Source organism: Liolophura sinensis, chromosome 1 (assembly GCF_032854445.1).
Source record: "Liolophura sinensis isolate JHLJ2023 chromosome 1, CUHK_Ljap_v2, whole genome shotgun sequence".
Classification (NCBI taxonomy): domain Eukaryota; kingdom Metazoa; phylum Mollusca; class Polyplacophora; order Chitonida; family Chitonidae; genus Liolophura; species Liolophura sinensis.
In genome coordinates, this window is record NC_088295.1 from 76,798,639 (window position 1) to 76,813,875 (window position 15,237).

General features: G+C 43.0%; 1 protein-coding gene across 1 annotated transcript; it reads left to right on the forward strand.

The window, feature by feature from the left end:
* The first annotated feature begins 2,498 nt into the window (after positions 1-2,498).
* On the forward strand, positions 2,499-14,750 carry LOC135464164 (formin-2-like). The gene is made up of 4 exons (XM_064741667.1): positions 2,499-2,680; positions 12,215-12,369; positions 13,500-13,610; positions 14,134-14,750. The coding sequence occupies exons 1-4, from the start codon at positions 2,499-2,501 to the stop codon at positions 14,748-14,750; spliced, it is 1,065 nt and encodes a 354-aa protein (XP_064597737.1).
* The last annotated feature ends 487 nt before the right edge of the window (positions 14,751-15,237 follow it).

The following is a 15,237-nucleotide window of genomic DNA, read 5'->3' on the forward strand; positions in this document are numbered from 1 at the left end:
CACACCAGTGCGGGGCCATGACCCAAGGGCCTCTTACTAATGCGGTCATTGTGAGTTCTAGTCCAGCTCATGCTGGCTTCCTCTCCAGCCGTACCTGGAAAGGTCTTCCAGCAACCTGCGGATGGCCATGGGCTCCCAGACTGTGATTCTGGCCGCCGTAGTATATGAAATATTCTGGAGTGGTGCTTAAAACACCAGTCAAATAAGTGAATAAATAAATACCTGGTAAATACCCAAGTTACAAAATATACATGTAGAAACAAATGAAAAAAAAATTGACATGCACTTTACAAAAGATCAAGAAGAAAACTTCGTTTGACGTTTATTTATTTATTTAGTTATCTGATTGGAGTTTTATGCCATACTCAAGAATATTTAATTGATACGACAGCGGCTAGCGTTATGATGGGAAGAATCTGGACAAAGCCCGGGGGAAACCCCACGGCCAGCCGCAGGTTGCAGACAAATGTACCTGTAGAAACAAATAAAAAAAAACGTTGACATGCACTTTGCAAAAGACCAAGTAGAAAACTTCTTTTGACGTTTATTTATTTATTTATTTGATTGGAGTTTTATGCCATACTCAAGAATATTTCACTAATACGACGGAGGCCAGCATAATGGTGGAAGGCAAACATGACAGAGCTAACCACTAGTCCACGGAGGTCACGCGTTTCACTTTCATTGGCGAACTTTGATTATATTTTTGTGACGATTACCATTAAAGAATCATCCTTCAAAAAGCTTTCTAAAGGACTTTAGCCTGATAGGAAAGTAGTCATATTTTCCCACCCACATGGCATACATTATGTATGCAGGGGATTTTAGCATTCAGTTGTGTGTGAGGTGAATTTAAATTGTGTAACATTATGGTAGTTTTATCGTCAGCATGGCAGTATTTATCACTTCTTGGCATTAGAACTCATCATGGACACATGGAATTGATTGCATTTCAGTGTTTCCCTGTCTTGTACAAAAGGGGATTTTTATGGTGATTGTGCAACCCGCGTTTTAGTAACTAACTGTCGCCTTTCCTTCACTCCGGAGAGGGGAGTAATTGCCAAGTGCCATCTTTATGCAGTAAAACTCACAAGGGCTAACGCATGTGCTCGTCAGATGTGCTGGAACTCGGCACGAGAAGACAATCAAACATGTGTCAATCATCCCCATCCAAGCACAGATCACAGAGGTCAAGACTATCATTACCTTCATAATTGGTCTCTGCATTTCACACTTCTCAAGGTATCAGGCATAATGTTACGTTAACCTGAGCAAATGACACCCGGTATATGCTGCTCTACACAGGCTTGGCACTTTCATCTTACCTGCACTAAACCTGTGGCGTATAAACCACATACGTCTCCACAAAGTGCGTTTTGAAGTGTGACTAACACCCATTAGAGGAGAGCATTTGTCGATTCTTTGCACAGATAAGTCAACAGACTGTGCAGGTCTGGGTTTATAACCATCGAAGTTCTGAACGGGACGAAGAAGGGTGTATAGCGAATTGAATAAGTTCCTGCCAGATTTATGATTGTATTAAGGGGGAATTGTTCAAACGGCACTGTAGTCGACGTGGATAGGTGATTTTCGTGATGAGTTTGCCCGAGGTATCACTGATGGGACTGTACGTCTCGCGTTATAAATCCATAGTAGATCTTAGATTTTATCACTGAAGGCATGGCAGATCTGATATACGACACCTTGTAATTTGTCGACATTATAACAGCTGATTAGGAGCCCTTTATGGCCCACCGAGATCAGCCGCCAGTTCCTGCTGTTTGCCGAACCCTCGCTTAGCCATCTGATGGCGTCTCTAATTTCTCCAGTCGACTGTTTGCCTTCTACGTTTGGTCAAGTCGAGATCGAGCTTATCTCGACAAAGAATCTTGGGTTACAGCATTGTCTTGGGGCCACTTGCCCCCTTTAACATCTTAATGGTATTTCTCATAACATTCACCCAAAATGTTCCACTTCTCACATTTGAAAAACCGAGTACTGCATGTGTCACGGGTTATTATCAGTCGTTACAAGAAGCCTGGAGATATTTTTTCTGTTTAAATCTCCGCCGCAAAAAACATAGACCTCTGAGTACGCACTGAAGGTACTTAGAAGGTTAATGCCTTTTAATCGGATAAAATCACATTTGGTTTGCTCTGCTAACCAAACGCTCAATTGTGAGCAGCGCAGTGTAACATTGATGCCTTACAGGAAAAGCCGGCATATCATTGGACATGTACCAGTATATCTGTAAGAAAACGCACAGTTCGCGGAGTATACAATATTGTTTTCTATGGAACAGTTTGTCGGAAGAGTTTAGATCCTGGAGACGCATCTTCCTGCTTCGCCCAGATGGGCCCTCCCTAATACGATGCTTTTAATCCCAGGCCTAAGAGGTGTTATTTGTCCGAAACGGAAACCGAAGTTTATCCTTGAAGGGGCAAATTTCCTTGCTTTGTTGTCCAGCAACCCAGCGATTTCCCACAGCGCTCAACTGAATGGCGTCTGACGAACCTCTTCCCGACTGCGGCACTAGCAAGCAACACGAACACATCCTCCATCTCAATTTTAGAGAAAAAGTGGCATGCCGTAAAGAGCACCAGAATTTAGACTCGCAAAAGAAAGCCTTCGACAAACAGATCAATAAGCAAGAATTAGAATTGAGGCAACTGCTCCAGAGGTTAGCCTTGGTTCTTGCATCTGTCTTGCACACAGACGCCATGGTGCCGAGTAAGCTAACCTCGCTCTACGCTACCTCAATTAAACAACAAAGAGATACAGGGGGAGTTCATAATACGGCCATTAATAAGCCGTAACTACATATTTTCAGGGAAACGATTTACTGTGTAGCCGTTTGTATCGCCGTGGCACATATTATTGTTTATCCGTCCCAGTGAATCAGTTTTGTTTACTTGTACTTATTGCTCTCAATACGGCGTTTTATGTGATATACCACTTTGAGCTAGTTGAGAACTGTAGTTTATGTGAAAGCATCGATTGAATGGTTGGGGTTTCATACCACACTGGCAGTATTTCAACCATATCGTTGCGAGAACATATTAGAACCAGCAAACACGAAGGAATGGAATCTGCCGCCCCACGCTGATTTTGTAGAAATGACAAGTTTTAGACATTGATAACACTGATAAGCCATCATTGGCCGATTGTGGACACAGGTGATGAACGATTATATTACTCACTCAGAGCTCGCCGGACTGTGGAATAACAACAATTCTGCTATTATATTGTCATCGACGACACAATTTTCGTAAGTCTCATTCACTTTTGAGTGAGGTGTATAGCACTCTCGAGCGCCAAACTTTGTTATCCTGGAAAAAGTAATGCTTAGTACTTATCAGTAAAACACCTGCTTAGTTTTATTATTAGTAAGACCAGGCAGCAGTTTTATGTATCCATGTATGTTTTGGGTTTAACGTGGTACTTAACAATTTTTCAGCCATATGACGACAAGGTGTCATCAAAGGTATATATAGGGTGTCTTCTTATGGCAGGGCGAGATCATGCCACCAAAGCGCTGCCGCCACTGAATTACACGAATCATGCCACAGACACCAGATATTACATCCTACCCAGTCACATTATATTGACACTGGGTCAACCAGTCATGTGTCCTTGCCCAAACCTCATAGTGCCCACGTTCAAACGAGGCAGCAACAAGTGTCATTTTTAAAGTCTTTGGATTGACCCAACCCGAGTTTGATCCCGGGTCTCCCGACTGCAAGGGGAGCATTTTAGGATAACGACTATAAAGGTCTTTAAGTGGCTTGAGCGTCCTAATTGATGACATTATGTAGATGGCATTTCAATGCATTATTATCAGAACGGTTTAAATCTCTCTTGAATCAACAAAATGTGAATTCTCCCCATTCAGAGAGGAATGTAAGAGAGCCTATCGGTCTCCTATATAACCTGAAAATATGTTACAACACAACGACCAAGCGAAACCATGAAAACCAAATAGCATAGTTGCCTTATACCTAAAGCTCCACTACAGCAGGACGTCAGCATAGGTTGTGAAAAATTGAAAAATTTAAGTTCTCTGCTAAAACATCCCCAACTGCAACGGCATTTCGTGAGCGCTTTCTGATCACTTAATGATAACATTACTCAGATTTAAAGTAAATATCGTTGTTACTGTGAGTTGTTTAGGATGTAATAAGGCCTCATTTCCCCATGGCTAAATACATCCCGACACAGCACGGTTTAGGATGTAATAACGCTTCATTTCTCCATGGCGAAATACATCCCGGCACAGCACGATTTAAGATGTAATAACGCCTCTTTTCCCCATGGCGAAATACATCTTGGCACAGCACGGTTTAAGATGTAATAACGCCTCATTTCCCCATGATGAAATACATCTGGCACAGCACGGTTTAGGATGTAAGAACGCTTCATTTTCCCATGGCGAAATACATCCCGGCACAGCACGGTTTAGGATGTAATTACGCCTCATTTCCCCATGACGAAATACATCTTGGCACAGCACGGTTTAGGATGTAATAGCGCCTTGTTTCCCCATGGCGAAATACATCTTGGCACAGCACGGTTTAAGATGTAATAACGCCTCATTTCCCCATGATGAAATACATCTGGCACAGCACAGTTTAGGATGTAATAACGCTTCATTTCCCCATGGCGAAATACATACCGGCACAGCACGGTTTAGGATGTAATAACGCCTTGTTTCCCCATGGCGAAATACATCCCGGCACAGCACGGTTTAAGATGTAATAACGCCTCATTTCCCCATGATGAAATACATCTGGCACAGCACGGTTTAGGATGTAAGAACGCTTCATTTTCCCATGGCGAAATATATCCCGGTCCAGCACGGTTTAGGATGTAATAACGCCTCATTTTCCCATGGGGAAATACACCCCGGCGCGGCACAGTTCAGGATGTAATTACGCCTCATTTCCCCATGACGAAATACATCTTGGCACAGAACGGTTTAGGATAAATTCCAATGAAAAAAGTGCTTTAAAAATTTAAGGAAGCTTGTTGCCTACATGGGTAGACAGAAGAAATTTTCCTGTGATCTGTTGATAAATGTGAAGGCTGTTGTCATGAAGATCCCAGATTCAAATCTCATGAGGGTCACCAGGTTAGTGGGTCCTTAAAGACATACATGCGAAGACTGTCTGTCTTTGGCAGCTTCATGTATATTCACTGAAGGCAGAACAGTGATTGATTTCTGCAATGCATTGTGCATCAATCAACACAGATGTGAATTCAGTAATATGAAAGCTCTCAAATGCTGGGGAAATGATTGTTTAAATTTTCACCTTGCTTAAATTTCACTAAAACGTAAACGTAAATAATGTGAGAAATGCTTAGTTAATTTTGTGAAATAATAACAGGTTGTTTACCTTGTGCAAAAGTGTAAATCACATGTATGTTTTGCTTTTCTTATCTTACACTGGCTGTTTGTTCTCTCCTTTTCCCATTGTTCATCATCAGTACAAATGAACCACCCCCAAATGTGGATAACACGTAGGTAATGTCTCCTCAGCTGGACTCTTAGTCGTGAATTGCTGAGAGGTGGCCTGTTGCATCCCAAGAGGCTTTTGGTGGCACAAATTCTACATTTCAGACCTCAAACCTCTGGTGTCCTGTTTTACTGAAGGTGCCTCTTGGGGCAATATCGTGATGTAGCACCCCACTAAAATTTTATCGATTAGTTACGTCTGGCTCTGCTGCAGACTGCCGAGGAATCGAAGAGGAAAAGTCCCACGCCAAGTCAAAGCGTATGGACTAAACAGGCTTAAACATTATCTTGGGGTATTATTTCACGAGTAATATATAGTGTGTTCCCACACCTCACAAACTGTATTCATGCTTCAAAAGGGACTTCTTTTAGCGATATGTGGACACGAAAAGAGGGCATGATTAGTTTTTCGGGGCTACAGAAAAGAAACATGTGGCATTGTGTGGACTTTTTCACGAGTAATATATAGGGTGTTTACGGTGGCCCATATACGACATTTTCCTTCTTTCTTAACTTTTGTAACTTTTTCTTAGGTTTCCATCTGGGCGAAACTCACGTGCTGCAAGAAGCCTCGTTCTCGTTTCCGTGGGAAGCCGAACTTTAGGACGGGTTATTAATGGAAGATGAAATCATTTTGACTACAGATAAAATTTTAGGGACACTCTATTGGGAGGTCGTGTGGAATTCCATGTGACTTGCCTCATCCACGCCTTTCTCTGTCATTCTGAAGGTCTTACATGTTATAGTTCATCATCATTCTGCCCACGGAAACGAGAACGAGGCTTCTTGCATCACGTGAGTTTCCACTTGGGTGAAAACGTTTTCACCCAGGTGAAAACCTAAGAAAGTTACAAATGTTAAGAAAAAAGGAAAATTTCGTATATGGGCCACCGTATGTGTTACTTGACCTCAGAAGCTGTATTCACTCTTCAAAAGGGATTTCTTTTGGGGATGAGGGCATGGGAAAAAGGCATGGTCAGGTTTCCGGGTGGGGGGGGGGGGGGGGGGTACACAAAACAAACGCGTAGATGTGTGGAAATTATTTCACCAACAATATATGGTGTGTTCCCAGATATCGGAAACTGTATTCATTCTTTAGAAGGGATTTCTTTTGGGGATTAGGAGGTGCTTTTTGATCATGGCAGATTTTGTGCCATGACAGGAAACAGGCTCGACAGATGAGGGAGTTGTCTAGGGCTTTGATACACATGTGGGATAACACTTTCATTATGGTGTTTTATGTAATCTGTAATCTGCATGTGTAAATAGTTATGTATCATGTCACATCTTGGCTGAAGAAAACCATTAATTAATTCTCATGTCAGTGACTTCCCTTTGCGACTGTTTGCTCATGTAATTGGCATTAGCAATACCATTTTTCACAAATCATTTGCTAAGGGGACGTAAGTGCCATCTAGCGGAGGACCAGGGACACCGTCCGCAGCGAGACAAGTCAGAGTGTAACCTGAGCCAAGATGATGTTTACTGACAACAGACATTTTAAAACTTATGTAAGTTATTGTAAGCGTCGTGAGCTATTATTAAAGTTCGTGTTAGCCTCGATAATTTGACTTTCATAATATAGTGTTCCGATATAGGCAGACATGTGAGCTGTCAGCATGGATTGTAAAATTTTCACTTTCTATCCAAAATCCTGTAAGTTTGGCTTTGTACACCATCTGGGTTGACATTTGTATTTGTATAAACTAGTGCTCAAAAGAAAGTATACAGCTGTTTGATCAGACATCAAATAAAAACGGAAAGAAATATATTTGAAATTATTTTTAATTCCATAAGAATATTCCATTTCACCTGAAACGCCCATACATACAGTTCATTAAATGGTGAAGGTTTGGTTTGATGGTCAGTCAAAGACATGTGGTATCAACAGAACATTTACACATTTGCAAAATTCAAATGAAGCATTTTTCCCGCTGGAAATGTCATTCAAATCATGCTCAGTAGCGAGTGTGGCCTCCATTGGCATTGATGCAGGCCACAACACGTCGCCGCATTGATGACGTCAGGCGTCGAATGACGTTAGGTGTGATTCGTTGCCATTCTTGTTGGAGACAGTCTTCCAGCTGTTGAACGGTCACAGGTGGCACTGGCAGTCTTCTGACTTGTCTGCCCAGGTGGTCCCACAAGTGCTCAATTGGATTGAGGTCGGGTGAACATGCCGGCCATGGTAAGAGATCGATGTTGGCGTTCTGTAGAAAGTTGTTCGTCAATCTTGCATTATGAGGTCTTGCATTATCATGCTGGTACAAAATTCCTCTTTGCTATTGATGGATGAATGGCACTACAACCGGTCGTAAAACTTCATCCGTGTATCTGCGAGCATTGAGGTTCCCATGAATCACCACCAGCCTCGTCTTCAGATCGCCGCAGATGCCTCCCCACACCATCACACTACCACCTCCAAACGCTCGAACTTGCTGAACGCAATTTCGCACCAAACGTTCTCCTACACGCCTGTATACCCTAGCCCAACCGTCATTTTTGTACACGCAAAACCTGCTCTCGTCGGAGAACATTACCCGTGCCCATTAACGCCTCTGCCAGCGTAGAACGCGCCTGGCCCATATCAGCCGACGACGTTGATTTGAGGCGTCAGATAAACTCCACAATACGGTCGAGGTGCCCTAATACCGTGTTGACGTAGTCAACGGTAGACTATGTGTCGACTAACCGGGTGCCCTAGTGCCGTCGCCGCCGTTGACGTTGCAGTTACGTTCCGATTGCGGAGGTGAATGGTCCGGATGTGTCGATCTTCAGCGGGGGTGGTGACGCGTGGTCGACCGCTCCGCTCCTAGGCCTGTCGGATGTAACGCCTGTCTGCCGGAGTTGCTGCATAAGTCTGACGATAGTTGCTCTTGTGCAACCAAAGGTTCTGGCAATGGCGGCGTTGGTCGCTCCTTGCTGGGCCATGCCGACAGCTCTCTCTCGCTCAACTTGGCTCAAAAGTAGCATACCTCTGGTGTTTTTCTGACGACCGTGTTCCTAACGTTTCCCGTCGACGTGCGCCAAAATGCACGTTCATGTCGTGTTACACGTGGAAGGGCCATTTTTCGATTTTATGCTAAGTTTAGGCAAATCTTGCTTTGTTGGGCCAGTTTGTTCCCTGGATGGATCGGCGTTTACACGGGTAATAGGGCTCATCATGGATAATTTCTCAATTTTTTACTTTGCGCGATTTTTATGTATTTGTTTTGGTGTATACTTTCTTTTGAGCACTAGTATACTTGGTGATTTGACATCTGTTTCATATACTGAAGGAGTTCAGTGTTTTAAGACCTGCTGAGGTATATAAGCAGATGAAGGCGGGTAATTGACATATGTAGACAGATGGTTACTAAATATAAATATATTCAGTACGAAATTAGGGGGGATTCATACCAAGAGAAGCAGAAGTTGTACATGATGATGAAAGAATGTTATAGCCGATTAAATTTAAATCTTCACCCAAACTGCGTGCCACGCTAGTGTATAAGTTGTACATAATCAAAGTACGTATCGCAGTTGTGCTTTGATTGCAACTGGGCGAAATTAGACACGATTATGAGCCACATTTTCGGAGATGCTGAGCACTCCATCCATCTTTACTTACAAGAAACAGTGGCCGCTTGCACATGGAGATCGTAACATAAGCTGACTGTAACTACCATGGCAACATATGCTTTCTACATAAATTGCCATTGTAGTTACAATCCACTTAGGCTACGATCGCTTTGTGCAAAGGGCCCCAGTACTCATGGTAAAATTAACAAACATAGAGTGAATCTGGGTGTAGAAACAGATGCAAGTGTACCAGCCGTTATTCAAAATTGACTTTCTGGGTCAATCGCAAGGCCAGTTTCCAAAACCACGTTCAGCACAAATCACTAAATGAGGAAAGTATAGGCCTATAAAGTAAGAAACTAGGACGGATTCAAAGAATGATGGCCTTTGATGGAATATCCTTGACACACAAATTTATTGTGTAAAACGATATATGTACAGTTAACAATCAGGGCATGTAAAGGTATATTTGACTAACCGCAGTCCAAACTTAAGCTCCACTGGAATGTAGTATTCTCGATTGGTGTCCGGCTGATGTACGTTGTCACAGCAGCATAACCCAGACACTATATGAAGGCGTTCTAATGAGTTAGCAATGCTTCTAGTTGTACAGAGCCTTCATACATGTCTGTGATTATGCCAGTGCTCAAACCCACATGCAAGCCAAATTGTAAAAGTATTTGGAATTGAAGTTTTCGCTATAATATTCAGTGTTATTGTCAATATATAAGGAAACATAATAAAACATATTCTGAGAGGCAAGTTGTGTTTATGATATTTATTGTTTATACTGCCACATAATGTCACACAATCTTTGGTGACTTTGAACGACAGACATGTATAAAGTTGGACTTAATACCGCAATGATGTCTCTAGACTTTCGTTTTAAAAAGATGTGCTTATTTGATCCTATGCGCTCGTTAAGGACTGCCCATGACAAAACATTCAAGGCGCCGGAACAATATCTGTATTGTCTAAGTTTCCCAACCCTATTCACCTTTTTAGTCTTAACTTATATCACTGTGTGAGTGGAGGATACCACCAAAATGACAGCGTTCACGGAGAAAGGGAGGGTGGGGCCTTTTTCGCCCGGAGCTGTTACCGCTCACCTACAGGGCACGGGGCGACGGAATAAAGCCTCACCTTGACTGGCGGGCCCACATGTGAAAAGAACACAGCTGTTGCGCTGCCAGTCCGAGAGTAGACTGTTAAAGGCTGCAAGCTAATGTGCAAGGATCGGTTGCTAATGTGCAAGGATCAGTTCGTTGTTCGTGGATAAGTAATACCGAAAATAGTGTGGCCCTCATGTGAATGAATTCCTGATAACTTCATGTGAATTAATTCTGGACAACTGCTTGTGGGTTAATTTATTACAGTTTCACGTTTAATTCCTGACGTCTATTTCATAGGTGTTAAATCCCGATGGCAAATGTATTGGAACTATTTCTCGATGACCACCTCTCCCGCAGGAATTTTGTTGGGGGTATTTCCGATCCCTGTTCTTCCGTATTTACTTGCTACAGAGATGACTCGGGTCTTTCGTCCATGCAGACCAGATGTTTGGATTTTAGTATTTGTGATATTTGTCAGCGTTGAAAATTTTTTTCATGTTTTACTCCAAACTGAGTCGGTGCAACTCGGTGACGGACAAAGCCCGACTGGTTTTCACATCCTCGGAATTGGAAAAGCTTAGGCAGTTCAAAAGTATGGTAGAATCCGGACAAATGTTGGAAAACGTCAGCCAGGAAGTATGTGGACCAGTTAAACGTATACATATGTTTACACTCGCATAACACAGGTGAATGATTAAATAATTGATCCCCCCTATCCACCCACCCACCAGTTATACGTAGGCTTACAGATGTATTATTTTCAGTTCTTACAACACCAGCAATTATATAGGCTTGATGGCAGAATAAATTTGCTTGATGTCCAGATAGGACGAGCAATCAATGCTTCATCGCCAGCTTCAGCGTGGAGACATTGTTTTAGCGTCACCACACACACATTACGTCGGCGTCACTATATAGGACATTGCTTCGTCGTCACCATGCATGTATTACTTCAGTGTCACCATACAGACAGAGTCTGAGCTTCACCATATAGGCATTGCTTCCGCGGTACAAGTGTCACCGTATAAAATTTTACGTCAGAGTCAGCGTATTGACGTTGCTTCAGCGACATCATTCATACATTGATTCAGCGTCACCGTAGACATTGTTCTAGCGTCAATATGGAGTGAGGGTTTCAGCGCACAGATATTGCTTCAGTGTACCATGCATTCATTACTTCAATCTCACCTTTTAGCGTCACCATGCAGACAAGATTTCAGCGTCGGCGTACAGACACTGCGTCAGCGTTTGTCATCGTAACATTGTTTTTGTTTCACCATTCAGACATATCTTCAGCATTGTCATTCATACATTCCTACAGCGTCACCATACAGATATGGTTCCAGCGTCACCATAGACATTTGCTTCAGCGTTACCATGCAGACATTGCCTTCAACATTACCATACAGACATTGCTTCAGCGTCACTTTGTATACATGTACATTGTTTTCATAAGCATGTCATATTTGCGGACTTGCATATGCATGTCATATTTGCGGACTTGGCATAAGCATGTCGTATTTTCGGACTTGGCATAAGCATGTCGTATTTGCAGACTTGGCATAAGCATGTTGTACTTTCGGACTTGGCATAAGCATGTCGTGTTTGTGGACAAGGCATAAGCATGTCGTATTTTCAGACTTGGCATAGGCATGTCGTATTTTCAGACTTGGCATAAGCATGTCGTGTTTGCGGACATGGCATAAACATGTCCTATTTTAATCCTTTCCTGTTAATTTACATGAATTGTTAGAAAATGGATCCGAAAAAAAAAACCGAAGATAAAAGGTCATTTTTTGTAACAACCCGGAAGGTGGCACAACAAATTCGAGATCACTACTGTTACCTGTGACATCAACTTTGCTATCAGTTATCAGCTAAATAATTTTTTGTTAAATCTCCGTTTTTTCTTCACCCCAAAGTAAATTGCCAGCCAGTGAGCGTAATCCGGGTTGTTTTCAATGATATTATGCTGGTTGTGTCCTGATTTTGCCAATCCCATGTCATATTCAAATCAGTTCTGTTGTAGGGAATATGGCCGAGCTTTTCACATTGAGACAGATGACCTCAGCCCCATAGATAGCATCAAATATAATGCAGGTAACGACGAGCATGGGTTTAATGAGGATGCCAGTGAGCTTATCTCCCTTCACGGGAAGTTACCGGCATTTTACAGGATTCCAGGTGAGTGCAAAGGGTCTAGAATATGGACAGGGTTTGCCAGCTGAAATATACAACACGGGATCGCATTAACTCGCCAACTGCTATAGCAAGCCAAATTGGCGATGTCTTACACAATTTTGTTTCATAAATATGGAAAATATATTTAATACAAACGCTACAAAGTTCAAACATGTCGTTTATCACTCATGAGATTGCGCGATGTCACATAACACGAGAATTTCTCTGTTGGTTCACGATCCTCTATCAGGACCTATACTTTCATATAAAGATCAAGAATAATAGACTACATTTTATGACACCTGTTTAAGAATAATGATTTAAAAACACGAGCGTTACTTCATTTGTTAGCTGTATTATTTCACAAACTCATGAGTAATATAAAACAGCACCAATTTTTGGCGAAATATTCAGTTGCTAAGGTCTCAGAACATTACTCTATGAGGAATACCGATAACAAAGAATCAATTCATGTTAGTCCCTTGTGCTTGTATGGACTTGTCTGCAGATGTACTGTTATAGATTGTTTTGACAATATATACATCAATGAAAGCATTGCTATCATTGATGTCCCACATAGTGTCCCACTGACACTATAACAACAACATAACCATTTATTACCAGACTTACCTTATTTAGACATGTTTGTTAATTATGCTTTTCTGGCAGTCTGCAAGTCTAACGCCATCCATTCCAGTTTCCTGATTAGTTACATATAAATGCACCCGCATTCTCTATTATCATTACCACTGTACCCTGATAAGTTACATGCACATGTATCCGCTATTAGCATTAGCACTGTGCCCTGATAAGCTTCATGTACACGCATCCGCTATTAGCATTAGCACTGTGCCCTGATAAGCTACATGTACATGCATCCGCTATTAACATTGCCATGGTGCCTTGATAAGTTATATGTACACGCATCCGCCATTAGCGCTGAGCCCTGATAAGTTACATGTGCACGTATCAGCTATTAACATTACCACGATGTCTTGATAAGTTATATGTACAGGCATCTTCATAATCTGTCTATATCTACACGGGCATGGCCACCCTGTATCTGGTCCAATATTTGCTTTTGTCTCTGCCAGGGTGACTATCCAGTACCCTAATGACTTGCCCACCGTTAGTGTTATTATTTCATTCCGTGACGAAGCCTGGAGTACGCTACGGAGGACTTGACCGACCTTCACCCAGACACCTGAAGGAGATCATCTTAGCGGACGACAACTCCACACTCCGTAAGTTGTCGTTAGACCTCACATGATATCCGACATTGCTCCTAGCCAGGCCGACAGAAGACTTGCCTATACAGTGACGAGGTCCGCGTTAATATAAATGGACCAGGCATGGCAACCAGCGTAGTTTTGTTAATGACGGAGGAGCACTCAAGTCATAGTAATCATTGAAGTTAAGAAGCTTAGTTGACTAAGGGTTAGCAGAACAGCCATCGCAATCATTGTTGCTACTTACATTTAGCACTTCGGCCAGTATAGTTAGAAATCTTCGACTTGACACACAAGCCAACGCAAGCAGTACAGTCTTAAAACCCCGACATTTAAAGTGTAAAATCATCCATCGTGGTAAATGTGGTAAAATATGAGTCTTGCCATCATAAAAATGCTACCCGTTATTAATGTTAGATAACAGAGCTTGTAACATTTTGTAGCAACATACATGATATAAGATAATTTTAAATTTTCAGGCCAGTTTATAAAGGGTTATATTTTTGGTGCTTTGGAAATTGCTAACCTAACAATACAGGCCTATATGCTGCCCTCTCACACGCTCCCCCAACCCTGCCAGGCCTATACGCTGCCTTTCTCACAACCCTGCCAGGCCTATACGCTGCCCCTCCCACAACCCTGCCAGGCCTATACGCTGCCCCTCCCACAACCCTGCCAGGCCTATACGCTGCCCCTCCCACAACCCTGCCAGGCCTATACGCTGCCCCTCCCCCAACCCTGCCAGGCCTATACGCTGCCCCTCTCACAACCCTGCCAGGCCTATACGCTGCCCCTCTCACAACCCTGCCAGGCCTATACGCTGCCCCTCCCCCAACCCTGCCAGGCCTATACGCTGCCCCTCCCCCAACCCTGCCAGGCCTATACGCTGCCCCTCCCCCAACCCTGCCAGGCCTATACGCTGCCCCTCTCACAACCCTGCCAGGCCTATACGCTGCCCCTCCCACAACCCTGCCAGGCCTATACGCTGCCCCTCTCACAACCCTGCCAGGCCTATACGCTGCCCCTCTCACAACCCTGCCAGGCCTATACGCTGCCCCTCTCACAACCCTGCCAGGCCTATACGCTGCCCCTCTCACAACCCTGCCAGGCCTATACGCTGCCCCTCCCACAACCCTGCCAGATTATTGGGTTTAATATTATTACAATTCTATATAACATTTCAGTTTTAATGGTGGCATGTAATCACAAACCATGGTTAAATCTAGCTCTCCAATCATCCCATTCAGCCCAATGTCAAAGGTTAGTTAAATTGTATTTTGCACTTAGCCATTTCACTGAGTGACAAAATGTTAGCACTTTAACAATGGCAGTGAGTGTAGTCGCATTTATGTTACAGCTGGCATTTTCAGAAGCATAGTTATCAGTTTAGAAGACATGAAGATGGGTTTTAGTAATTCTGCACATGCTATATTTTCGCCACATAGTTTTCATGCAAACGTTTCAGTGGTTTGACTTGTCCGCCCTGACATTTTCCACTGGCTATAGCCCATCTGAAGGAGAAACTGGACTTGTACGTGGAACAGCTACCTACAGTCTCTTTCTTATCACTTACCAAGTCCTCAGGACTTATGATGGCCAGACAAGCCGATATTGAGCACTCGCGCTATGACGTCATTGCCGT